The sequence below is a fragment of the Manacus vitellinus genome, unplaced genomic scaffold (assembly GCF_001715985.3).
Source record: "Manacus vitellinus isolate BGI_N305 unplaced genomic scaffold, ASM171598v3 scaffold_57_pilon, whole genome shotgun sequence".
In the NCBI taxonomy this organism is placed as follows: domain Eukaryota; kingdom Metazoa; phylum Chordata; class Aves; order Passeriformes; family Pipridae; genus Manacus; species Manacus vitellinus.
The window spans coordinates 88,923-116,793 of record NW_021940666.1 but is presented as its reverse complement, the minus strand read 5'-3'; the positions used below and the strand labels follow the sequence as shown (position 1 = coordinate 116,793).

The 27,871-nt window shown below is 37.9% G+C and overlaps 1 protein-coding gene across 1 annotated transcript; it reads left to right on the top strand.

Moving 5' to 3' along the window:
* On the top strand, positions 1–26,680 carry QSER1 (glutamine and serine rich 1). Its single transcript, XM_018081809.2, has 12 exons — positions 1–146; positions 1,332–1,496; positions 4,785–8,492; positions 11,362–11,657; positions 12,768–12,884; positions 13,523–13,656; positions 14,445–14,656; positions 16,268–16,405; positions 17,675–17,772; positions 21,581–21,733; positions 22,806–22,901; positions 23,540–26,680. The coding sequence occupies exons 1-12, from the start codon at positions 17–19 to the stop codon at positions 23,678–23,680; spliced, it is 5,388 nt and encodes a 1,795-aa protein (XP_017937298.1). The 5' UTR covers positions 1–16; the 3' UTR covers positions 23,681–26,680.
* Positions 26,681–27,871: the final 1,191 nt, after the last annotated feature.

Sequence of the window (27,871 nt, the reverse complement as noted above, 5' to 3'; positions counted from 1 at the left end):
TATATTTTTGTTAATAATGTTTCATTTCTCCCTTAGCTTAAGCTATGGAGGAGGACATTCATCACATTCAGAAACAGACCTTCACAGACAGACATACACAGCTTCTCATCAGCTTCCTGGATACTCTGCTACACAACATCCTACTGGTAACTCTCCATGTCATGAGAATACTGCTTAAATAGCTACAGAGAAAAACAAACCCCAACTGTTAAGTAATTTAGATTCAAGTTGATGGATTTTATAATCAGAGGGAGTTTGTCCTGCAGGTGGTAGCCAGTGGTATTAGAAAACCTGAGTTTGTGGCAGAAAGTTAACAGTTGTTAGCTTTTATCAAAATGTCATAAGTAATAAGAGGGAGGTTAGGCTTAGGAACTTGTTGGCTTTTGAAGAAACTGCATTTGTTCTTTAAAATGCAGCTTTTCAGGACTGGGCCTATGCATGAGGACCAAACATTAAACATACCTCAAAGGCAGCAGCAGCAATCCTGCCAGTTCTAGACCAGAGCAAACAGCAAAGCTGATGCGAGTTGGGACTTGCTACTGCTGGTACTTCCATGTGCAAAGACAGTGCTGGGGGAATGTTACAATTTATTTTCTGTGTAGCAATGGGGTAGGCTGTGTTACATCTGCACCAGGATCTCTCTTTGATCCTGATCCTGATCATACCCTGTTTCCATGACCGGAGAAGACCTTTCACATTCCCTTTGCAACCCAGTTTTGAAGAAAAATGTTTGAGGTCATGTGCTGACTGGAGTCTGGAGTCTCTTGGCCAGGTCCTTGATCAGGACAAGGGAGGGTCAGAACTGCAGTCTGGACATAATCTCAGTTGCTCACAGCTCTGGATCTCTCCAGTGCTTTCCATTGAGCCCCCTGCTATTGAAAGGTCTGAGCAGTGGGAAACACATCATGGTGTTTGTGGAATGCTACCAAAACTCCTTTTCATGTGCCCTGTCCCACAGAGGTGTCCAAACTGCTACAACCTGCCCAAAGGGCACAAAGGATGATACAGAGAAGCTGAACCCATTTCAGGAGGAATTCTGAATGTGAAAATAGAACAGTGAATCTTCAGATGAAGGGAGAATTTTAGGGGTGTACCTAAATATTGTTTGAAGCATGATATTTGACATACATTTAATAGTTCCAATTTACAGTTGTAGCAGTGTATAAGAGTTAAACCCAGAAAAATCAATGTACTTTAATAACAATGCTAATGTTTCATAACATATTTCCTTTTTTTTAAATGATGAATGTATATCCTTGCTATTTGATTGAGCTTCTTGGAATTTAATCTGAATTGTCTGTTTTGTTTCATTTACCTCCACCATCATCCAGGTCTTTCAGGAATATTTGATACCAGTATGCACAGTGCTGGAAGTAACACTAAGGAAACTTCTTCAGTTATGAATTTTCTCTCTGCTATCGAGTCTCGTACTGCTCAAGCAGTCTCTTCAGGATCTACCCTTTTACCACAATTCAGGGCTCCTTCCTGGCAGACAGGTGAAAATTTCCTCTTGAAATAAAACTGTCATGATTATATTGAATGTCTGGGAGAATTTGAAACAAAAATGTCCCTACTGACTGAAAAGGCTGCATGTTTTCTACCTGTTTTACACCTCGATATTTAAGAATACTACAATCAGTGAAATTATATTAGCAGAAGAATTATATGAGCAGAAGTTCTGATTGTTTGGAAGGAATTTAGATGCATAGGATGTCTAATGAGTCAAATTTATTCTCCCAACTTTGTTTGGGATTAGTCTCAGTATCATCATAAGCATGTTCAGGTACACTACCTGTACATCCTAGCTGACCTTTCGTTCTCAGACTCTGTTCCCTATGATAGTTCTTCTGTGATATTACTACTAAAAGCCTGTTGGATAACTTTGGCCCCTTTGTACACAGAAGTAATGGGCAAGGTGTTCTCAGAAAGGTCTGAGACACATGTCACACAGAAATAAGTGATCTAATCTGCAGCTAAACAAACGTGCCATCTCTTCTGGCAGACTGACTGCCTTCTATAAACCTCCCCCATCTGTCAGGCCTTCTGTGCAGAGCAGGAAACTGCATATTTGGAGCTTACTAAAGGCAGTCACACCAAGATAAGTGTTGCAACTGCATCTGTGAGTTGCTTCAAGTTATGGTTAATCTTGTGGAGTGATTGTGCAGCTGTGCAGTGAATCAGGTCCATTCACTGCTGACAGAAGATGTTTGAGTGGTTTTTTTTTTTTCCTCTGGTGGGATGGTTTTCCTCTGTATCAGCAAGCTGATCCGTGTCTCAGTGCAGCTGTATGATTGTTCTGATCTGGGGAGGAGGCACAAGGTAGGAAGAGTGGGACAGTCCTTTTGTTGACAGTTTGCACTCGTTCTGTTAAGAGAAATAATGTGCAGCTGCATTCTGTGAAGAACTACTCAAAAAAGTTGAGGGTAGAGAACGTGGCTTTTTACTCACCAGTGACAAAAGCAGATATGTGGCAGCACAGATGAAGATGCACACTGTTAATCTGCCAAAAAATCTTACTATAAATCAGTGGTGTTTAGAGTTGTGATGACCCATCCTCACACCAGAATGTCAGCTGGGAAGAAACCTTTTTCTCTCTTCGTCCTAGCATTTTCTCCATTGCAGCTGCCTAGCAGTGAATTGTGAAGAATGGGGACACATGCTGTGGGTCGGGTTTGATGTTGGTACCAGTGATTGAGAGACTTCTCAGTACTCATAACTAAGAACTCATCAGTAAGCCCATTTTTCAATATTACCAGTTCTCTGAGCTTTCTGTTGTCCTTTTAATACTTTTGCTGCTTTTCTGTAACCCTCAATCCCCCCATATGTCTTCTGAGAGCTTTGTCTTGTGCAGACTTTTTTTTTGATGAGGGAAAACAAGAGCTCTTTGCTCTTCAAGGTGACCTTTCTTTAGGAGGGTTTCTTACTTCGGGGTTTTTCTCCAAACCCTTTGGCTGTGGATTTTGGGGGAAAGGGAGGAACAGTGTGTTACATTGTCCCACCAAGTGTTCCTTTGGTCTGTGAGTTGTGTTATCAGTGTTTTGATTTCTTAGGGTAGTGGAGGTGTGTCTGTGCACAAAATTTACTACCTTTGCCATACCTTTTGTCTGCCCCTCAACAAAAGTAAAAATATAAAACCTAGCAGTTCTATATTAGTGCTTTTGTGACCGGTTCTTGTCTGGTTTAAGAAATTACCTGCATAGTAGGAAGGGTCTTGATTTATGGAAGAGAAAGAGAAAATACAGGTTAGATGAGAAACTAACATTTGCAGTTAAAATAGGTATAAATTCTTCCTGTTCTTTGCTGCTTCTGGATGGCCCTACCCTTGTGTTAGTGAAAGAGAACCCAGTTGTACATGATGTTGCAGTTTTTTAGATTAGGGGAAAAAAATGTGCATTAAAACACTGTTTATGCCTTCTTGCTCAGAAAGACCTTATTGTTGACTAATGAAAAATACCTTGGCATTCCTTCACTATCACATCTCTTCATATCAGTTGTCTTGAACTGAAAGGGAGAAACAAAGAATTTATTTCTCAGCTTCACCTGAACCTTCAAAAGCAATTGTATGATTAAGTTGCAACCAGTTTAAGAGAACTTAATGTATTTTAAAATTAAATATTTTTTTTAACTGAAGGGTTTTTTTCAAAACAAGCTTCATTTGCTGAGAGGTTTTTTTTATTTATTCTTAGATGATCCAAAGCTAAAATCTGTTTTAAGTATGGGAGAAGAATTGAAAAAAGTCAAATTATACCAGAGATTTTATTTTTATCTGATTTGCATACCTGAGTAAATTTCCCAGTGGAAATTCATTCCTTTACAAGAATTTTAAACCTCTCTGGGAATAAACTTGTATTCTTCACTTTTTTTTTTTTCATAGACTTTGGAAATAGCACACAAACTTCACCAATACCTGCAAGTTACTGGGTGAAAAGCTCTGAATGATGTGGATCACTGGTGTGAACCTGAAAGCTTGCAAGGGAATTTCAGACTCCTATTTCAGCTGGAGTAGTATATTCTGTTGAGAAATCCTGTTTGAGCCAGGATGTCATACCCATGGCTGGATGCAAATAAGTAATATTATACTTTTCAGTCGGATGGTTGCTGTTGCACTGTGCACATAGTTGCTGTCTATGGATATTTTGGACTCTCACTTTGGACAGCATACAAATCATATTTATTGCTTGTATTGAAAGTCAGAACACTCCTTTAAGAAAATTAAATGCAAAGTGTATAGACCATTAGCTATTTCACTGTAAGCTCTGAAATGTTTCCCATAAAGTGAGTTATAAAAGTACTGCTGAGGGTAAATGCAGGAGATGGGATTGCTCCTTTAACTGTGTCTATATTACAATTGGTAAGGCATAATTTTGTGTTTTTACTGTATATTGAATGTGTTCGAGGCTTTTGATCAGTTCACTGTGAACTTCTTAAACTGAAATAAAAACTAATAAAGAACCTACAGTTTCAAAGCAGAATTAATCTTGTACAATTTTTTCATAAACAATCTGCACCTTAAGGATATGAGATTTTCCCCCCGACAATTCACTGCAGGTATAGAGTTTGGAATTCTTAGAAAAACCTGCACTTCCATTTTAAAAATTGCCCATAATAAGTGCCTCACTTGGTACAGTTTTTTAGTTTAAAGGGTGGTGATTCTGAAGAACGTTATATTTGTAAACGCTGTAAGAGCTTACAGTGAAATGACTTACAGAAATGCAGAGTGCTGTAACTTGTAAAGCTCCCTTATGCTCTTTTTTCCTTCTTGTTTTGTTTTTGTTTTTTTCCAGGTATGCATTCCTCAACAGCCACAGAACTGTTTGTTACTGGAGCTTTGCCAACCTCTGGAACATTTCCACCAACATCTGCTTTATCAGCGTATCAGCATCCCAACACTTTCAGCACTAGAAACTTTGCTACTACCCCTTCTCTTACTCTTCAAGATACTACTTTCAGTGCTACATCAAACGGTCTCTTAACTACCCATGATCCTTTATTACAGATTAAAACCTCGCAAGGCACTGTCCCCACCGCTTTGACATTCGAGCGCCTGGGCGGTTCTGTGTTAAGTACCAGCATCCCACCCCAGTCATCAACCTATCGCTCCGCTCAAGAATCCGCGCCCCATCTCTTGCAACCTCAGTTTAGTTTGTTGCCTTCGACCCTTGGAGGAGCCCAGCAGGTGTCTCAGGCGTACAGCACGTCTGCCTTTACCGGTTCCACCGCGTCGATCGACAGAGCGCTTCAGCGAGAATGTAGTGTCATTAAACACCATCAGCGGCCTTCAAGCACTCAGTCTGTTCAGCCCCAGCTGACTGTTTCCCAGCATTCCTTACACAGCTATCTGACGAGTACCACTGGGGTCAATTTTCAGGATACCTCCAGGCACTCGGCGTTGTCCTGCAGTCCGGTTGGAGATGTTACTCAGGTGAGCAATGGAGGACCGCAGCAGAAGACTTCTCAAGTCACGGTGGAACTTGCTCAGTCGTACACATCTGCAATTCCGTCACCTGGTTTTCCATCTGCTTCCACAGCAAAAGTGAAAAACTGTTCCATGAAGCAGCCTCCAGGGTCGACAAAGACCCCCAAACCTCAAAGTGTAGCTCCCACTGTGCAGACACAAAGCTATGCCAAAACTGCACAGAACCAGAGTTCTGTCATTACAGGCCAAGCACAGATCTATTCTACAGCACAGCTCCCGAGCCTCTTGTCAGTCAGTCAGTCCCAAAACTATGTTTCCTGCCAGGCTCAGCATGTGCCACCTGTCAGTCACTCACAGGATTTCTCATCCAGCAAGGTTGAGAAGCTGCCCTCCCTGTATAAAACATTGACTTTTTCTGGGCAATCCCAAACTATTACTTCTGATAGTCAGACTCTAAGTTACTCCTCAGAGGAACAGGTGTTGACCTCAGTTCCAAATGAGAACTACTCTGGGCAATTGAGGGAACTTGCTTCAGTCAGCCAGTCTCAGAGCTACTCTTCTAGTCACTCTCAGGGTTTATCTCCAGTTACCCAGTCCCAAGTTAATTTTTCATCTCAATCACAAGTTTTATCAGCCGTTAGTCCTTCAGAAACCTATTCTTCAGGGCAGTCTTTAACATTAACATCACCTTCTCTTTCCTTTAATGCCTCTCCTCGGGTACAAACTCTTCCAGCCTCGAGTCCTAATCAAAACTATATTTCTTTGCATTCTTCTCAGAACTCTCAGTCGCAAGAATCCTCCTCTCCACAGTCTCAAAAGTTTTTGCCATCTGTCCAGTCTCCTTTTGCATCCCCAGCTCATTCACAGACGCTGCAGAACAGCAGGCCTTCCTCAGAAACAAAGGCCTATGTTAAGAGGAAGTCTGACTCTAACCTGTACGCCTCATCCAAACAGGAGGAGGAGTTGTCAATGCAGGAGATGCAGGCATTGCAACAGCAAGCTACCCTTGAACCTTCCACTCAAAGCCTAACTGAGGAGGAAATCAATGCTCAGGATGCAACCTATAGGGTCTCAAAAGCAAATGACAGATACTCTCAAAGCGTGATCAGAAGTAACTCTCGCCTTGAAGATCAAGTTGTTGGACTTACTCTTCAGGGAACAAAAAAAGATGAGAGAATGGTCAGTTCTGTGGAGCAGCTCTCCCAACACATTGGCCATATCACCAGCCTGAGCCACGACATGAAAAAGACGGCGAATTTAATGCGAACAACACAAGGGACTGTGAGCGCTAAGGAGCTGAACCAGCAACATTCTCTGATGCATAAGGTACACGAAAGTAAGACTCCAGAACAGCAGGGCCAAGTCATTAGTACTCCACCGCAGGTCCAATCTCACGCTCTAAGACACGGCCATCAGCTGTGTCTGCCCAGTGCACAGGTACTGCTGGAGTCAACCTGTGACTTGCAGATCCTTCACCAGTCGATACTGCAGTCAGGTTTGGGACAGGCAAAGGCATCGCCGCAAGTGCAAAGAATACAGAGTCCTCAACAGGTGACACATCCCTTCCTTCAGATGGATGGTCATATTATTCAGAGTAACGGGGGTCATTCTCAGCAGCAGCTTCATAGTCAGAATTCAGAAGTAATGAAAATGGACATTTCTGAGTCTGCAAAACCACTACAGCAACATCTGACAGCAAAAGATCATTTTACTCAGACAAATCAACATGATTCAAAGAATCAGTTTGTTTCTCTTAGTTCAATATGTTTCCCAGAATCTATACTTCTCAGTGATGAGAGGAATATATTATCCAATGTGGATGACATCTTAGCAGCAACAGCAGCAGCCTGTGGAGTGACTCCATCTGACTTTGCCAAATCAGCTTCTAATGAAGAGGAAATCCAGACTGTTGAAAACAGTGAGGAGTCTAAAGCACAGTTCCGATCACTGGATGTAAGACATGTGTCTTCTGTTTTCAGTGCCTCACCTACTGTAGTTGGGAAGCCAGCAAGCAGAAATAATATTTCTCTGAATGGGGGCCAGATTACTCTAAATCTTACACCAGTGTCAGCAATACAGACAAAAACTGTGAACCTGGATCAACAGCACATTGAAACTTCTGATCAAAATGTACCAACAAGAATGACCTCTCCCACCCTTGGTCCTGGTCAGGAAGAGCAGGAGCAAGGGGCTGTTCGAGTTAAGAAACAATCCAGCATCAGTCACGAATCTGAAGAAGATAATGATGCTTCTGTTGATGGTACACTGAATGCAAGAGACACAGAGTTTGTTTCAAGTGGTAGGAGCCTAAGTGAAGAAAGTGCTGCTTCAGAGAATGATTTTAGTGTGGGTGGTGATGATGGTACATTAGCAAGTAACCAGTCAAAGGTTCCGTTGCAGCCGCTATCTGTGCCCCAAAGTGGAGATGGAGCCATTAATAGAACTGAAGAAGAATGCCAAGATTTAGCTCAAGGGAACCTTCAGAAGAAAAAAAGCAAAGGAAAAAGCCAAAACAAAAATGCTGCAGAAGATGACAGTGCAATTCAGAAACAGGTGAAAAGAAGCGGGCAGTGTAAACGTCAGAATTCGAGAGGAAATGACTCATGTTTCACGTACTCCTCTCCTGTTTCTGAAAGTTGTTATGATACTTACCAACATCAGGAAAGAATGAGGCAAAAAATTAAAGAAGTTGAAGAAAAACAGCCCGAAGTCAAAACAGGATTTATTGCATCTTTTTTAGACTTTCTAAAGTCGGGGCCTAGGCAACAGTTTTCCACTCCAGCTGTGCGAATGCCAAACAGGACTAGGCGACCAGTCACACAGGTAGTTCGTGCCCCTTGCCTACAGTCCTCTGCAAAGCCTCAGCCAGCAGCAGCAGCAACACCTGTAGCTCCTGAGGTTAGTGGAGAAAGTCCGACCAAAAAAGCTGATGAAGAACTCAAGAAAAATTTAGAAACGTTGCCTTCGTTTTCTTCTGATGAAGATGATTCCGTGGGTGGTAACCATGATCTTCAGAAGAGCATCTCTACTGCATTGTCAGCCCTGGATGACACATCTGATAGAAAGATCAGATCAGGTAAAATGGTTACTACAAGTGTGTATGTTGAAGGAGATTTCTGTAGCTGATGGGGGGGAAAAAATGAAAAATTTTAGCTGTCTTCAGGTAAAGGTTTTGATTTGTTTTGGTTTTGGCCATAATTAAGAGTTTTGTTCAAAAGGTGTATTACTATGGACTGAACTAGTGTTTTCCACAAGTAGAAAATATGTAAATAAAATTTTTCATGTTACTTAAGTAGGATTCTTCTAATGCCAAAAAGCTATTTTAGCCTGGAGTTGGAATAATGCATGTGTTATCCTCATTTCTGGCTTAGAATGCTAAACATGATTTTCATCTGGAAACCTCAACAAACCGTCATGTCAGAGGTTCTAAACCTATTTTTAAACAACTCAAGCAAGAGAACATATTAATAATTACCATCAGCAGGCATTAAGCTCTTCCTAGGTAGAGTTAAACATGCACTTTCTGTGATGATAACGTTGCACAAAATATGTTTATGAACCAACTTTTGCACTTGTAAACTGAGCACTGTTTTGACTGGGCATGTCCAAGGTGGGAGTCATTTGAGTTTGATTTCAGCCATAGTAATCAGGGGTGGTGCAGCTCCATGTTGATAATACATTGCTAGCAAAAGAACAAAATCTGGGAAGGATTGTTTTGGGCAGGGAGGGGCAGGCAGCAACCACTGATCACAGTAGTGGGTAGTTTTCCACACACTTTTCAGTTTCATTTGTGTTACATCTGTTTGTTTTGAGGTATTTTCAATATACAACATGTTTTTGCCTAGATAGACCTTTTCAGTCAAGTTTATTTTTTCCTCTGGTAAGCAATTAGAAACTATCCAGCCAATCCCATAACTGTACTAATTCAGGAGAAATACCATTGTCTTCCAAAATAATTACAGGGAGAAAATGAAACATTCCTTTATCTTTTCTCAGGACTTGGGACCTGTGACCCATAGGCTGATTCTTAACAAGATAGAATTAAGTAATGGTTTCCCTTTTTAGATTAAAGAAGAGAGGGAGATTTTTTTCTTTTATCTAGGAGTGATGTGACTTACTGAAAAATACATAGCAAAACTGAACTTAAATTGTAATAATCAGACCTAAGATACTGGGAGAATATTGCAGAATACATGATATGCTAAGCAATACTTTATATTAATTACTATTCTGTATTCTTCTATGTAATTGTTAAGTTCGTGCATTTTGGAAAGTCTGTTACAGAAGATGAAGTTCCTCCTGTGTCTTCCAGTTGAATATGTATTTTAAACAAGCAATCAGTGACTGTTTTTCTTCCCCAAAAGCCAAAATGTGGACAGTGCCATGGTGTGAGCCTCTTGCTGAAGTTTGTTAATTTTAATAAGCCATTTCTGCCTACAACATCCAGAGGAAACATTTCAAAGGGTTTTTTTGTTAGGTGGGGATTTTCATTAGTGTTTTATTTGCAGTAATTTCTTTTCCAGTATTACTATACTTTCTTTATTATCCACAAGGTTGTAATATTTATACCACCCATTTCTTGAATTCACCTTCCTGATTTGTTATGTACAAGATTGTTCATACGTTGTACAAGGTGCTTAGTAATGACATCTTTCTTACTTGCTGGTGTTTTGCAGGCTTTCAAATAATTCCCTCTTTCGTCTGTTTTTGCCAATAAGTATAAAAAGACAAATACTAAAACCCAGTCTTTTGTTGATAGTATTAAATAGCACATGTGTCTTTATCTGCTGTTCTGAAGAATGTGTAACTATACTGGGGGAACTAATAATGCTGTGTCTAATTAAAGCTGGCATAGCTTTCACTGAACAAAGAAATGGAGCATATTTGCAATAATATGATGTGATATATCCAGAAGAACGTATTTCATGGCTTAACTATTTTACTGAATTGATTTAATGAATCTTCACATATTCAGTATATAGCTTTTGTATTGACACATTAATTTGACATGGAAATCTTTTGTTTGGAGTCACTTTTGTTAAAATATGTTACGTTATCCTTTTTATAATTTTTCAAGTGAAAAAGTCAACAATTAGCAGTGATTGTAACAAAGCTGTAAAATGGTTATTTTAAGTTTCCTAAGTGATTAGTAATTGTCTTATAGAAAATATAACTTGATTTCTTTTAGGTCAGCAAGTCAGTCTTAAAATTAATATGTATAGAAGACTATAAAGAAGATTATAAAGTAATATCTTAAAAGGATTCTAATTTTTTTCAGGTGGGAAAGAATAATAATTTTGAAAGATGGGACTTTCCTTTGGCTCTTTGGAATAGAGGAGGAGAAGAATGTTCTTTCCCTTCTTTGTTTTGTATCATCAGTTCTCATTGCTCACCTCTGTTAATATTAAAAGCCATTAGGATGTTGCCAAAGTTTTTATCTGGAACTTCCAGTTACATTGTCATAAGATGTGAATGGTAAATGTCCAAAAGTCATTCAGAAAATGTTTTCCTATTCCATGTGTGTTTCTCTTTCTGTAATCCAGTTTAAAAAGACTTGACTTATCAGCAGACTGGAAACAAGATTCAGTGTTGTGACCTTTACTGTTGTGCTTGCTTATTGCCACAAAGTTCAACAGTATTTCCTGGTGATCTGTCTGTAACTGTCAAGTTGTTTTCTAAAGCATTCATCTTTGTTAATCCCAGATGCTGACAGATGCAGCAGTTTAATACAAACAGAGGTATTTAGCCACAGTATTTTTGGTTTTGTTTGAGGTTTAGTTGTGGCCAAGATACTGCTTCTATTTTAACTCCTAGAACAGGTGTTTTTCCTAGAATAGTTGCTTTTAATATATATTGTAACAGAAAAGAAGAAAACTCTAGTTCCCATTTGACATTGCTAAACCTTGATAATTTGTTTAACTAAAATATGGATTTTTTTCCTTCAGAAACTGAGAAAGGGACAGTTGTCACTGCTGCTGCCACCACCACTACTGCTGTAATAAAGCAGGAATCTCCCCAGACAACTGCCCCTGTAGGCAATGTGCAGGAGAAAGTGAATCCAGCTGACCCCTTAAAAGCAGCTCAGCAGGATGCTGTGACTACAGAACAATTGGCAAAAACGCAGGAGACTGTGGCAATAGAAGGGTGTACTGACGAGGAGAACATGGACAGTGGAGGAGAGGGCATGTACAGAGAACGTGATGAATTTGTAGTGAAGATTGAAGATATAGAGACACTAAAGGTAATCTGAATATTTGCTGGGGGGGGGGAAAAAACACATCATGAAAAAATCCTGCGTGTGAATTTAGCCTCGACAAACTACCGAGAGGGGAGAGGCTGCATGTTAGTTTTCTGTTTCTATTCTAATATTCCCTGATTGCTGCCAAAATGCCTTAAAGGGATCTTTCTGGTGCAGATTGCCAATGTGTTTTGAATGTACATGACCCATTTTATGCTACAGACACAGTAAAGTAAATCTGCTTGCTGGTAACCTCTGTTAGAACTTGGAATTACCTGTCTGAATATTCAAAAGCATAAATTTTTTCACAGGCAGCTGACTGCCTTTTTTTCTTTTTTTTTTTTTCTTTTGTTAAGAAGATAGGACTAGACTTTCAAGTGTAAGGTATTGAGGAAATGGCTTTTAGGTTTTTACAAAAGATCATGATTGTCTTCTTTTTTCTTTTTTTTTTTTTGGTAAAAATTCTGCTTGGTATTCCAACAAGAAATGGCTTCCATAAGTAACCAGCTCTTCACATGAGTTTATGTGAATTTCCTTGTTGTCTTTGATTTCTTGGTTTGGTTTGGTTTTGTTGCTAATTCATTTTAAATTCTTCTGTGTGTTTACCTTTCCTTTGGTGGCTATCATAGACAGCAATATTCTTAGTCTTGGAAAATTTGTAATACTTTTGATTATTTGTCTGTGTTCATCCTCTTATGAGCTGCAGTTTTAAATTAATTCATGTAGTTTTGTCACATAAAACAAATAGATATTCCCTTGTCAGTTATAAAATGGATTAAAGTGTGTTAGGAGATATTTTGAATTTCAGTTTTATTTTAGTTAGTTGAAGAGTCATGAAAAAGTAACCAAATACGACCAATATGACTATATGTTTTTCCAGAAAGAGTTTATTTGAATTAGTCATTTTGTGTAGGATTTATAGAGAATTCTCATTAAAGATAATAATTACAAACTTGTCTCAATGCAAACAGCATGTGATGACTGAGGGTTTGAAATTTCAAATTACCTATTTCAACTTTATCCCGGTTAACTTCCTCAAAAATATAGTCCACAAACACATTTCAGGAAGAAAAATAAGCACTGTTTTGAGCAAATAACTTTATGTTCTTACAGGTTGCTTTGCAAACAGGAAAGGAGCCTCCAGCTATCTGGAAAGTACAGAAGGCTTTACTGCAAAAGTTTGTTCCTGAAGTGCGAGACGGACACAGAGAGTTTGCTGCTACTAATAGTGTGAGTCTTAAAAATCCCTTGTGAAGCCTCATGGGAGCTGATTTCCTTGATGGAAGTCTAGGAAACAAAATAAAATAAGATTCTGGCATACATTCTTAGCAATCATCCTTGAGGAGGAAAAAAAAAAACCCAACCAATTTCTTGACTTCCTCCGACTCAAATTCTCTCTAAATATATTCATGGGCAGAGTTTTTGCTTTCCAATGTGGATTCTTTGGTATCATTTAGGGTGCATAAAGGAACAAGTTTTCCCAGCCAGAATAAAGTCAGTGGAAACAGGCTCGTGAACCAACTGCTTTCTCCAATAGGAATGATAGAGGAGGATACAATTTCAACAGGCAACCTCTTGCCAGGCAGATAATCCTTTTGGGATAACACATGTGGAGAATATAATAAGGGGAGAAAATGAAGCCCAAAGTACCTCTGGCCTTATTTTCCTTAATTTTAAATATTATCTAGAAATCTGATGGAGAAGTTTTCTTAAATTACAAATGCTGTTGAATAGCATATCCATTTGGTATGTAACCCCTTTTTTTTAAAATGAATTTTTTTCTTTGGTATTGGCATTTTCAGTTGTTAAACTACTAATTTTATTGAACTGAAACACTTGTGGGTTTTGTTGTGTTTTTTTTCTTGTAGTATCTTGGCTATTTTGGCGATGCAAAAACAAAATACAAACGAGTGTATGTGAAGTTTGTTGAAAATGCAAACAAAAAGGAATATGTGAGAGTATGCTCAAAAAAACCACGCATCAAGCCTGTACAGTCAGCAAGGTATTTTATTTCAATTTGTTTTTCATTTTGCCATATTGTTTTCCTATTAAGCACACACCTATTTTAATAAACAAGAGTTATAACTCAGGATTGTTGATGAGAGGAATGGAAAGCTTGTCCCAGACTAAGAAATTGAAAAACATTCCCATCTTGACAAAAATCTTGCCTAGTGCTTCCCAGAATTGTATTCCTTGCCATGCTGTCAAAACTGTGGTGTGTTAGTCCTAAAATACATAACTTTGTATTTATAGGATTAATATTCCTGTTTGTTTTCCTGTTGTGAGTGGTGGGAAGAGAAAGGAGAGGAGTTTTCTGGTTTCTTATTCTAGTCCTCAAGTTCCTGCATTTCCTTCATTTCTACCTGGATGATTTTCTCTCCCATCTTTGTGCAGATACAATATCCCAAATTCACTTTGTCAGCAAACCTCAGATCTCATTGATTACTAATATTTGTTCAAGTGTGTCAAGTCTGATTTTTTTTTTCATTAAATAGTCAATTTTAATATTAGCTCCAATCTCCTCTGGCTCATAAACTCTACAAACATTGGGCAATTTAAAATTTCTGTGCCTGTTTATCTAGTTATAAAGTTGGAATATTATTTAATCATAGGTAGCTGAGAATAATTGTTAAGCATTATATCAAAAATATAGTAGTATAGTGTATATGACCTAATTCTCACAGTTGACAATGAAGTAAGTGTATATAATCAGTGTTTAAATGAGAATATGGCTATTTTATTAATGCCAAATCTTGTGTGGTAATTATTGTCATCTTCGTAATATTGCAGGACTATTCATTGCAAACCTAGTAACAGCAACATCAAACCCCCTGATCCACCAACACCAAAACCAACAGCAACAAAAGTCTCTTCCGTGAAACCCAAAGCTAAACAGCCAAAGGTTAAGGCTGAACCACCACCAAAGAAAAGGAAAAAGTGGAAAGAAGAATTTTCCTCTTCCCAGTCTGATTCTTCACCTGAGGCCCAGAGCGAAGAGGATGGTGAGTGAGATACCATTGCTGGCATCTGGGCCCGTTTGAACTTCACTGAGAAGAGTATTACAAAATTGCATTGTTTGACCGTGCACATTTTTCTGTACTAGCCTCAGAAAGTAAACTTTAAATCTAACAGTGCCATGCAGAATGAGTTTCTTAAAACTTTTTGCTTGCTGTTTCTATATGAGCATAATTGAGGTTATCTTACATGTAATTTATCAGTGAGATAAATATACTTTTTACTGCTTGCTTTCTACGATGGGTGCAATTGTAAGAGGAGAATCTGATTTGATTTTTTTAATACATCTCAAGAATGAGTTTCTTCATTAATTTTCCATTGCAACTGCGTGTCATGTCAAAAATAACATTCCTGCAATGTTTGTCTCCATGCAGATGTGGGCAGAATTCAGATGCTACTGTTGTTTTTTCAAAACCCAAGGAGAAAAAACAGTTGACTTTTTTTGGCTGCTCCATTGCTTGTCTGAATGCCAGCTGTTCAAATGGAGCCTGCTGAGCAGATTTGCTGTTAAGACATTCGTGGAACGTTGAGATTCCATGTTGGCAGGAATTCTCCAGGACAGAAAGGGAACTTTCTGAAGTTTGCAGTCTTTTGTAGAGGTCACCTGTGGTAGCAAATACACAGTGCATTTTGCAGGGTCCTTTTGGTTTGTTTCCTGTGTGCTTGAAGCAAAGCTGTGTATTACTCATGCTTTATACTGCTGCATTTCCAAAGCATCTTGGTTACTTTTAAATACAGACAAGCTACCACTGGTGTACTGGAACACTGCCTCTATGAGAACAACACCTTTAAAATACTATTTTTCAAGCCAACTTGCCCAAGTAACCATTGATATGTACAACTGTCCATGTTTAAAATCTCAAGTCACCTGGTGATGATAGTCATCCGTAGAAATGTGTATATCCAAGGAAGTTTAACAGCCTTGATAGCTAAATTACTGAAAACCTTGGTGCCAGACATGGAGCCTATAAAAAGCTCCAGAATGCTGACTAGAAGTGATGACTGCTCCATGTGCATGTTTGAAATTGCTGTCTATGAAAAAAACAAAAGCTGCCTCAGAATAAGCGCAAATATGCCCTATGTTGCTTCCCTGGGAAAATTTGTTTTACATGTTTTTCGTGAGCTGAAGAATTAGGTGGGATTGGCTTCGATGGTATGCAGGCTCTTAAGTGATATTTGAGCTCTGGAATTTATTTTTTTTTCTATTGGACAAATCCAAATTCTGCATTTTTGGGATGTACTTGCATTGATGTGAAACCTGCACTTATGGCACTTGACTTGACTGAAGTTATTCATTCTCCATTTTCTGTAGACTTTCAGCTACAGGAATAGGAAAATGTCTGAATTCCATAAATTTATAATCTAAATGCTGATAGTTAAAAAAAAAAAGGACCCAAACCATTTGTAGCATATTTGGTGTCTGCCTCTGTTTTTGGCAGATAAGCAGTTTATTACAATTGACTGCACTGAGTTTTAATCTCTTGGGGTACCAGTAGGGGTCACTTGTGTTTTAAGAGAGAAGCCTTCAGTTTTGAAAAACACAGATATTTGCAGGATGACAAGGGGAAAAAATCCATTCTTTTCTGATTCATTTTCAGAGGTTGTACCTCCAGCTCCCCTTGTTACTCGCTTTTTGAACACAAGAGCTATGAAAGAGACTTTTAAGAGCTACATGGAGTTGCTTGTTAGCATTGCCTTGGATCCCGACACAATGCAAGCCTTGGAAAAGAGCAATGGTACAGTATGTTTAACATTTGTATGTTCTTACTAGATTTTAAGGTTATTAATCAGTAAATCAAATGTTTTTGGGGTTTTCTAAAAGAAAAAACCCACAAGCCTACTGAACTTCTAGTAACATAACCTCATCTGAAGAACACTACACAAATTACTTGTGTGTGTATATATGTTTTTGCACTATCTCTTTGAATAATCAAAGTAATTTGCAAATACTGTTTTGTCTGTTTTATTGTATCAGACTTGTGCTGTAAATGTCAGAACTGAGCTCTTTGTTCCTGCCATTATTATACTCTAAACCTTAGCAAATATTTATTTAAAATTAAGAGAGTTTCATTCTTGCTGCTATTAAAAATTCTGCTTTTCAAACTCTGAAATTTTAAAATTGTTGCTAAAGAAAACTATATTAATACACACTTTTTCTTTGAGGACAAAATATTTGGACTTATTTACCCTAGTAGACTCCAGGATACAAGTGGAAACTTCTATTTCTCAAAATTTAGGAAAACACTCCTGTATAAAGATCTCAAAAGAGGAATTATTTCATGTATTATTTAGTTGCAGGCTGTTGTTTTGTACTGTATTCTGTTTGGCTGTATTTAAAAAAACCTGTTTTCTGTCCTTTCCATTCCTGGTTTGCTCGTATTGTGCATCAGTGCACACTTACCTCAAGATTTCAGACCCATGCATTATGTCAGTAGTCCCACTAAAAGCAAAGAAATTGGCTTTAGAGATAAAAGGCTCCATACTGAGCTGTAAATTTTCATTCATGGCCACATGCCTATGTTCAACTGTATATGGTGCAATTCACAGTGGTTTATCAGATAACTTTTATCAGTAAGCACTTTCCTCAGTTTCTGTTGTTATAAATGCCAGCAGGGTCATCCCTTGTAAAATGGAATAACAAATGTCACAACCACAAACTTATCTTCATAAAACAACGAAACTATCTAGGAGGAAATGGTGTGAAATTGTCTCTAAAATTTATGCTCTGTAGTGCTCTATCTTCATTTTTCCTTTGAGCAAAGAAAGTCAGAGAAGGAGCAGGAATGCAGCCAGCAATTAAACTGCATAATATCTAGACCAGCTTAGTGGGCTGGCCCAAAAAATAAGATCTTTCTCTCACATTTGAAATTACTTTATGTGCAAATTGCTTTATTTTTTACTGTCCACATTGTGTAATAAAGGGTCAAAGTACAGATTGAAGATGGACCTCGTTACTGTGCATCTCTTAATAATCAACTGCTGCGGGTTTTTAATGTGTCTTTTAGATGAGCTACTTTTGCCTCACATGAGAAAAATTGATGGTATGCTGAATGACAATAGGAAAAGGCTGCTTCCCAAATTACGCTTGGATCATGCTTTCAAGGTATTCTCTTTCAAATTCTGGGATTTTTAAGAGTCATGTCATAAGTAAGCCATTGAATGCATACTGTGCAGGCACAACTTAAACCCCAGAAGGCACACTTTTAACAGAAGTGAATATGGATTTGAAAGAGATGCTATAAATGTAGTACTTGTATGTGGCATTTGGAGAACATTTTGTGATGGAGGAGTTGATACTGCAAAGGTAAAGTTCTAGTTTTACTCCCCATGCTTTCTGGTTCGTTCTCAAGCATTTTTTTTTTTCTTTTAAGCTTCTCAAATTTGCCAAAAGCAAATCTGTTTCCTGTCCTTCTAGAGCTTTTGGTTAAGCGATCGTATTGCCTAAAAATAAACTTTTACATGAAATAGCTGTGCTGTGGAGCAGATGTCTGAACTTCTTTGAAGTAGAGAACATGATCAGAGGAGTTTAAAACCAGGACAGAGGGACTCAAGAACAACTCATTTGTGTGCTCTTTCATGTATCTTCAGCATGGAAGGTTGAGAAAAGTGTGGATAACAAGCCCATATTACAGCAACTTTGACGCGGTAATAAAAAAACAGGTCTGGATGTGGACAGGGAAGAGAGAAGCCGTAACATCTCAGTAGAGAGAAGGTAAACAGGAGGATAATCACTGGGGTTCCTACTGTTCCCACCCACCCTCCAAGCAACAACGCAGGTTTTGCAAGTGCAGTGAAGTGAATGAAGGGTTTTTTTCGCTCGTAGGATCATTTAGGTTAGGAAAGACCTTTTAAGATGGTCAAGTCCAACCATTAAGCCAGCACTGCCAAGTCCACCACTAAACCCTGTCCCCAAGTGCCACATCTACACGTGTTTTAAATGCCTCCCGGGATGGTGACTTCAACACTTCCCTGGGTAGCCTGTGCCAGTGCTTGATAACCCTTTTGGTGTAGAAATTTTTCCTAATATCCAATCTACACCTCCCCTGGCACAACCTGAGGTCATTTCCTCATGTCCTCCCGCTTGGGAATAAAAGACACCCTTTTGTCAATGTCTGTAATCAGACCGATTATTTGTTCTTGGTACAGTTTTGAGAACAACAAGAGTAAAGCAGGTTTGTCTATAAACACATCAGACCAAACTTGCTCTTTTGCCTGTCTTTACCTGTCTTTTTGCTGCCCAAGGTACAGGGACACTTGGAGAATTGTGGTGTCTTTGTACTGCTGTGAGCTTGCTTTTGAGAGCTAAGTGGTGAGGGAGATAGTGACAGACTTGAAAGTTGTGCTTTTTTCATCATGAAATCTTTGAGAGATCCCTTTCCCCCCAACCCATTCCTGGTAAGTCTTGTGGGCCATAAAGTGACATTGTTTCAGGGATGAGAACATCATCAACCAGTGAAACAGCTGTAATTCACACCACTCTTGAACTTTTTTAATGTTAGTTATGCTGTTTTCCCAGCAGCTGAACACTTTGTACCTGCTTGAACAGAATTTCTTGGGGCTTCCTCCTTAGAGTAGGAAGGCATGGGGAGGGCTGTGTATTTTTAAACCATACACAGAGCTCCAGAGAAGGTAACGTGTGCTAACTCTCCATTTCTGTTTTTCTTTTGTGGTGAGAATTTTGTATTAATAGTTATTAATATAGCTGCTTCTTTTTCACCTGTCTGTGCAGAGAACACAGGCTAATTAAGGTGGGCTACAAATTTATAGAATTCTGGTTACATTCTCAGTACACAAAAAGTGAGAGGCAGCTGAGTTCCCAGTTTAAGGGAAAAAAGCTAATATAATTTTCTGTAATACCAGTATGTAATTACAACTGCTTATTCAGTTGGAGTTCATAATGAATGCAATAGCTTTGCTGTGTGTTCACTTAGAAGCAGATTATGTAAAGATTATGTCTCTAAAGTTTACTTAAGCCTGTATTTCATCATATAAGCTGCAAGAATTTAATGGATGTAAGGAAGGGATCTGCTTGGGATGTCATCTGCAAGATAAAAAACCTCTTATGTTTTTCTTTGGTATGAAGGTACCAACTCGTGCCATCCTTGGGTCAATATTTTGGGTAAAAATGAAATGCCTGTTTGTCATCTTAAGTGTTTGTGTTGGTTAGGAAAATGTGTTTGATACTCCTTAAGATCTGGGTTAATTTGCTCATTAATGAAGATCTGTTTCTATTCTACCTTTGATCAAATAACTAGTTCAGATATTAGAGCTGAATGAGGCACTGAAGAAAGCAATAAGTGAAAAATATCATTTGTCCTTCACAGTTATCATTCAGTTGGAATGGTTTTGCTATTCTGCGTTGATAGGCATGGATAAATTTAATATTGGTTTTCCACTGGACACAGTTAATGTGGAATATATTATCACTGTATTACAAACCAGACACTGAAGTTAGCAGCCAGTGTTTGATAGTTTTGCCTGTATCATATTTTATACTTCTAACAGTTTATTGTGTCCTGTGTGAAATAGTTTTTATAAAAACTTAGGAAGTATTACCATTGCCTTAGTTGAAGCTCAGTAAGTGAAGCATCCTAGCTGAATTGTGCAAATTTCATTTGAAGATAATTATCACCATTTTGGGTCTCATGCTCTCAAAGATGCAGAAATCACTAGTATTTTCTTCTCCATTCCAATCCAAACTTGTCTGGTTTAGGTAATTTAGGTAATGTAAATTGTTCCAGCTCTTGGGAATTCTCCAGGGGAAGGCAAAAGTGGCCAGAGCCCCCTTGATACTCAAAATCAACCTTGAGAAAAGCTATTACAGTGGATAGAAAAACTAAATAATTGAAACCTGTTGAAGTTGTACCAGTTTGAAAGCACTGCAGTGAAGCCTGGGTATGGACAGGTTGGCTGCTCAGGGTTACTGCTACCACTGTGCAGCTACCTCTGTGCTGTAGATCTTACAGCTTTTTGCTGAGAGGTTTGTTTAATAAAGGAAAAAATTACAGATATATATAAAGACCTAATAAATCACAGGCAGGGGAGGTTGTTGAATTCTAGTGTTGTTTGTTAAAACAGAATAGAAAAATTGAGTCAACTTCATATTTTAACCCAGTAGTCCAAGTTAAGTCCTTAAGCATTGATACATATTTCTCTGTGCCTCTTTTTCTGCCTTGTGCTTAAGTATTATACAAGCACGTTCATTTAACTTGAAACATTGTTTTTTCAGGACCAGATTATGTGGCATAGCAGAACTATTTGAAAGCAGCTGCTCACATAATGCTGCATTTGTACAACAAAGGTGTATTCAAATTGACTCATGCCAATAACATAGAACTAAAGCTGGTAGAAATGCAGTTCCCTCCCCTGACTTAATATGTCTGAAACTTGTGCATAAGCTTATGCACTGTGCATAAGCTTTTCTACCTTACAGATATGATAAAAGGCAATTAGTTTACAATTTGCAAAAGATGGGACAAAGGCTATGAATATTTAGGCATCCAATCCCCATTAGAGTTGGTAGACTTCCTGTGCCTGACTAGGCATTAAATACTTAAGGATCTTCAAGTAACTTTGCCTTGGAGATTCTTGTGTAGAAATTGCCCAGTAGAGCTTTTCTTTTTTTTTTTTTTCTCTTTCTAGTGGGAGAATCAGAGAGCATAATCTTGACACACAATGAAGGGATCTTGTGGTCTTGAAAAATTATAGTAGTGAAGAACAGGCGGTCACGCTTTCCAAACTGTATGGTTGCTTGATCTGATAAAGACACTTCATCAGGTCTTTGTGGAAGGACAAGTTTTTCATAACAGGCTGCACTCTAAACTTTTGAAAGAAAAATGGTCGATTTGTCATCAATCTGGCCATCCTTGATTTTTTTTCATAATCCTCTGTCTTTATATGCTCTGTTAAAGAATGCTTTGGAAAACTTTCCTGAACTGACGGTGATCACTCGGGACCCCAAGACAAAATGTGGAGGAACGTCTGTGTCTAAGATCAAAATGAATGGGAAAGCTTACAACAAAAAAACACTGAGGGCTTCTAAGTCAACCACTAAATTAGCACAGGTGAGTCTTCAAAGGGGTTTGTTGCTGCCACCATCTGACTTGTAAAATGATAGCCACACTTACATTATATAAAATGCTGCTTCATGTGTTTAGGTGTTCCGGTAGGTTTATCAAAATATAAAATCTTGGAGTGAGGTGCTTTTTCTGTAACAAAGGGATGTTAAGAACCAACATTAAAAGCAGTACATTAAATCATTATTTTAACTCATCTGCAGAAGATAGTTTGTCAGCCTTCTGGGCTGTTGTTGAAGCAACACCATTTTGCCTTCAACATTGCAGTTGTGGTGAAGTCACTGCGTGGATCACAGTAATAACAGTTTCTTAGACTTGCTGCAAAATCTCTGAAGTAAATGATACAATGGCTTCTAGATCAAAAGTGAAAAATTAGTGTTAATAATGTAAAATCTGAGATTAAAAATTGAGCTCTGTATTGCTCCTTTCCTCGTTTCCAAAGACAGAATGAAGCTGTGTATCTCAAAAAAAAAAAAAAATTGAAAAAAAAAATAACATTAAAAAGCAGTGTGGTAAAAACTGGAGATGCATATTATTCCTGGGGAACACTATTACTAGATTTTGGCTGAGTACTGCCTCACATAGGCTGACTAACCTCCCAGTAGTAAATAGTGGCTCGACAAATGACCTGTAAATGTAGCTCACACTCATGTGTCTTGTCAAAGTAACATATTAGGTAAGTACAGACCAGCCTTCTCAAGCATAAAGTGTGTGCTTTTTGCAGTGATACCCATCAATTTGATAGAAATGTATTTAAGCTTTGGTAATTCTTGCAATAGTTCTTGAGAAGGAGATGTCTTGCCTCTTTTGGACTTGCAGTGCATTCAGGATAACTGAAAGCATTCCCAAACCTGATTTTGATAAAACAACATGGAAAGTGGAGATAGGAGATAATTATGATATATATTAAATTACAGTTTGCCAAAATATGTCGAAATAATTATTTGAAAGAAGTACTGAATTTCTGAATTGTTGAAAAAAATTGTTTACAGAAGAAAATATCTGAAATATCTCTTGGTAAATAACATGAATTTACATGAAATAATTGTTCTTTTTGCAGGAGTTTACAGTAGATCCAGAAAAAATACAGTTGTATTCTTTGTATCACTCACTCCATCATTACAAATATCACATATATCTAACATGTAAAGAAGAGGTAAGTAATTGTTCCCATTGAGCTACTTTTATATGCATTGAGGAAATTTATTGAGGGAACTGAGTCCACCTAGAGGGACTGTCCTCATCTTCTTGATGGATGAGTATGGATTGAGGCCTCCTATTTTGATTAATTCTTTATGGCAAATGAAAGGGTACACTGAGCACATACATTGCCCCTAATGGGCACTGCTGCTCAGAACATTCAGATATGAGGCTTTCAAGGTTTGTGTGATTCCCTAAACTGTTCTTCACTGTTATCCAAAAAAAAAAAAAAGGCAACAAATTTTATCAGTGTGTGTAACTCATCGGATCTAGGAGTTTATTTTGTCTTAGAGTGCCACTCCTTTATTTTTGCTGCAAATCCTTGCTGGAAATATTTTAGGTAGCAGAAATACAGGGGTTGAGCTCTGGCTTGGTTGTTAAGAAATGTATTTTGGGGGGCATTTCCTCTTGTTTTTAAAGCGTAGAGTTGGGGATTTTTTTTTTCCAAAGAAGGTTCGTCTTTAACTGCAGACCTATAAAAATGAAAATTCTTAAATTCTGGCAGCCTAATATATGTGTGTGTGTGTGTGTGTGTGTGTGTGTGTGTGTGTGAATCTCTCTCTCCCCCTCCTTCTCTTTTTTTTTTTAAAATAGATTTCTTCTGTTCAGAAGACGAGTGCAGACCTAGGCCAGGAAGAGATTGTGCAGCTGTGCATGAAAAACATCAAATGGGTGGAGGATCTTTTCGAGAAGTTTGGTGAACTTTTGAATCGTGTCCAGCAGAAATGCTCCTAACGAAAGTGTATCCCAGATCTCCCGGTTTTTTTCTACGGCACTAACCTGATGGAACAGAAGGCTCAGAGAGAGGGGCTCTGATTTCTTTTACAATGCCAGACTGCTTCTTGTTCGTAGCCATTTTTATTTCTCCTTATGGAACTTTGTGCCTTGGCTCGTGCTAAGGAAAAGTGATGCTGCCAAGGAAATCAGTCCTTTGAAGATGGAACTAAACATAAAACCTAACCACATTTTTAACCTGAAGAGTTATTTTCTATTTTGTAAACTATTGGATAACTTAGTTTTATTTTCAGAAACGTTTTTGACAAGTGATAAAGCATGCACTACATATACCTTTTTCTTTTTTTTTTTATTGCTGAACAGATAACAACACCTAAAATACTACAGATTTTTCCATCCCTGACTAAGCGAGAGAAAAGTCAGCGTTGGGGTGAACTAATTTTTACATGTCTGGCCACCAAATTTAGAGTTTTGTACATTTTGTGAACAGAGCCGGGGTGACATCAGTTTCTGCATACGTATATTGCCATAATAAAATCCAGAAATTTCATTATGCTTTATGGACTCCTTTTACTATTGTCATGTTCAGGAGACTGAACATGGAGTTGGTGCAATCCTATGACTGCTTTTGTGTCAAATTATATTGTAATGAAAGACAATGACCTTAACTATTTTCCCTGTTTTGAAGAAAAAAATATTTTCCTTTATACTGTGTTTTTTTTTTTTCCTTTTGGAAAAAAAAAAGAATTCAATTGTACATTTTATCTCACTAATAGTTGTATTTTTCACAGAGGAAATATTGTGGTTAAAATTGTTACATGTATCTTTGTAATACACTTTCCATTGTTTTCAGTAAATCCTATTCATTTATATGTTGATTTCATATTGTAAACTATGTATCTCGAGGTAACCCTTTTGTTTATACAGGTTTGCTTCAGTGTTAACCAGAATAATGCATAATGCATACTAGACTAGTTTTGCTTTAAGTGTAGTTGTGTTAGACACTGCAATTATTTTCTGATACGTGAAAATAAATTTCTTACTAAACTAGCACTTGATTAACTGAGAGTTTAAATGAAGAGCTACTACACTTTATCTTGGCCAACAAAGACTGTTGATTGAAAAGACTTATATGCAGTGTTAAACACAGCTTACATAATTGTTTGTAGAACTGGCAGTTGCAGAGCTGTTCTCTTTTTGGTGCCTTTCAAGTCTTCAGACATCTTTGTAGCTTTTTTTTTTCCCCCCCTCCAGTTTGTTAACACTTAAGTAGTGCCACTAGTCACACTCAGACAATGAATGTAATGGGCTCTAATCAGGAGAACATTTTCTTTAAATTTGCCAACAGAATGCCTTACTGAGTCATTCACAATGGGTATGTACTCTACTGGCGTCCTAAAAGAGAAAAAAAAGTCATGTTGGTCTTTTTTCAGATAATGTAGAGAAAAAAAAAACTTCATTCCTTTATCCTTTCACTGCCACTTAGTGCCTTAATTTCAGCCAAGAAAGCAGGGTTCACTATTCATTGGCCAAATGAAATAATGTTCATTGCCATGGGACCTTTTCCCCATGTTTTGATCCTGTTTAGTTGTTAAATATTCATTAGACCGTAGAAGTATAAAGAGTTTAATGAATAGATGTGAAAATGAAATTATTTGATCTTGAGTAAGCAAATAGAGGTTTGAATATTAAAGTATGTACAGAATTTTAGCTGATTAGATTTAGAACCTTGTAGGATGTTTACTGTATTTCCAAAGCTTTTCATCCTTAAAAAGCAATAATTCTCCTTTACAATTTGTATGCAGACTACAATGAACAGGAATTGGTATGTGCTCTTGCCTTGTTTTAAGCCTCTCCGTAGTGGTTTTGCTTTTAAAAAGGAGGCCACGTGTTACTAAATGCATTGTGCTACTGCTAGGTCTGCAACTATCAAGGAGAGTGAGATGGATTTGGGTTTAGGAAGAATATGCAGATTTTTAGAGCAATCATGGAGCTAATTAATTTTCACAGTGAAAAGAAGGGTAACCCCAGGGGTGAAGAGTTTCAGTCGTACTCAATCTGGTAGGAGCTGGAGTTGATACAGTGGAAACCAAACAGCAAAATTGCCAACCTTGGTAGCAATCAGATAAAACTATTTTCATGTAAATATGCACACTGGAGGTATGGTAGAAACATGCCTGGTATACTCTTTAATCCACAGTGGGGATTCCCAAGTTTCCTTAGCGTATTCCCTTATTGATGGGGTGCTTGGCAGTGTGTGTAGATTCAGGAGAGGTATTTACTTGCCCAGGCAGAATTCTGTTGTCACCTTGCAGTGATAGGCACAGCAGAGTTTGGGAATTCCTGGTCTGTAGTTCTAGAGATGATGAGGATACAGACTGAGGGAACAATGGAGTCGGCTCCTGGATTGGTGTAGTGAAGAGCTCATCAGACTTTGCCTCTCTCACACCTCTTCCCAACATGACTAATGAAGCAACTGGTTGAGAGAGGTCTCTGTGCTTTCTGAATGATTACTGTACCACTACTGTGTGCTTACTCTGGGGTTTTGAATCCAGAAGCAGCTTTAGGAAGCTGCTTTCAGTCCTTAGAAGCTGGGAAAAAAAGAAATGAGAGGCTTTTGGAGTAGCTTGTCCCTATTTTAAAAAGAAGGTAATTTTAGCAACATTTTAAAACAAACAAGCAAACAAACAAAAAGGAGGCCAGGATGCTCTGCACTGCCATAGAAGGTGACCTGGCTTATTTTTGGCTGTTTTATTCTCAAGGCCAGTTAAACAAGCACTGTGCCTGTAGAAGACAGGGGAAAAAAAACCACCTGTCGTGAATAAAAGTAACTACCCCAGTCTATTAAAGATTAATATATTGGAGCTCCCATCTTTGTCTTGGGCTGCAAAAATGGTGGCTGAATTATTGATTTACCAAATTGGAATAAATAAAAATGTGGAACTCTGAAGTGTGGTGAAGGGTCATAAATCAAAATAAAGCTTCGTTAGTGGGATTGAAGAGGGTTTTTTTTATACTGAAGCAAACTTAGGAAAAAAGTCAATGTACAAAGTACTTTTTTTGCACAAATACTCTGCTTTGTTTTGTTGCATTTTAGGTAATTAATTCTGCACCCACACTTCAGTTCTTTTTCCCTTGAAGCAACACTGAGGTCTTCATCCCTTAACGTCTGACAGTGGAAATTAAGGACTCATTTGACTGCAAGAGAAGATGCACTAGGAAGGAACAAAGCCCTCCTTAGACTATGAATTAGCAAAACAGGAATGAAGTTAGTTGCATAATCTATTATTTGGTTTTTAATTTCACCTCCTTTCTTTCAGTGCAACATCCCATTCTACGCAGGGTTTGGTTTTATTCAAGTACAGTATTTCTCTTAAAGGCAGGTTTTCTTTGAGATGCTACTTCCAAAGTTTTGCTAGCAAAAAAATCAGAGGCAAAATTGGATTGAGGAATTGTTTCTGAAAACAGCTAAGGACTTTAGGATCTCTGAAGTTCTGTGGCATGTATTGTATTCATATATTGTCGAAATGAAATACTGCTTTTTAAAAAGTCAGATCTTACAGGCTGTCTTCCAAGTAAATGATTTCCATAGGAAATATATTTTAAATATTATTTAAATATTTACTACTATTTAAAACAATTTTAAAACAGAAGAGCTAATACTATGATCACAAAATGTCAGTGTGTCATCGACCATTTCTTATTTTGTTGCCAGCACTTGACATTTGGTCTCTCTTACCCTATTACATATCTGTGCATTATACAATGCACATCCTGCCATATTTTATTGTTTAAGCTAATATTAACATGTCATTGGTAATAAATGCATGTTTTTCTGCATATCTGCTCTACATATGGCAAAAATGAAGCTAGGGCTAATTAAGAGACACTTTATGCATTCTTAGTCCAGATTTTCAGGTGGTCCATAATACAATGTATGGAAATGTGAAAAAGGACAGTTTTGTACCATTCATGATGTTATTAACTAAACCCATTAAAGTGAAAACACTTTTTAAACAAAAACCTTATAATGCTTAGTCATTTATTGTTAAAATGTCAAGTCTTGAAAAGTTAGATTGTTGGAAACAAATTGGCAATTTAAACTACATTTTCTGATTGCAGTATGAAGAAATACAGTTCTAGGGTTTGGGGTTGTTTTTCCACTATATTACATGAATTGAACGTGTCTGG

What these genes read in the sequence shown, in the direction of transcription:
- QSER1 (XM_018081809.2), top strand. Translation starts at nt 17, where the DNA reads ATGTTTCATTTCTCCCTTAGCTTAAGCTATGGAGGAGGACATTCATCA. An exon ending in AGTTTGCTGCTACTAATAGT is followed by an intron (nt 12,885 to 13,522) that starts GTGAGTCTTAAA and finishes TTTTTCTTGTAG; the next exon opens with TATCTTGGCTATTTTGGCGA. An exon ending in AAGCCTGTACAGTCAGCAAG is followed by an intron (nt 13,657 to 14,444) that starts GTATTTTATTTC and finishes GTAATATTGCAG; the next exon opens with GACTATTCATTGCAAACCTA.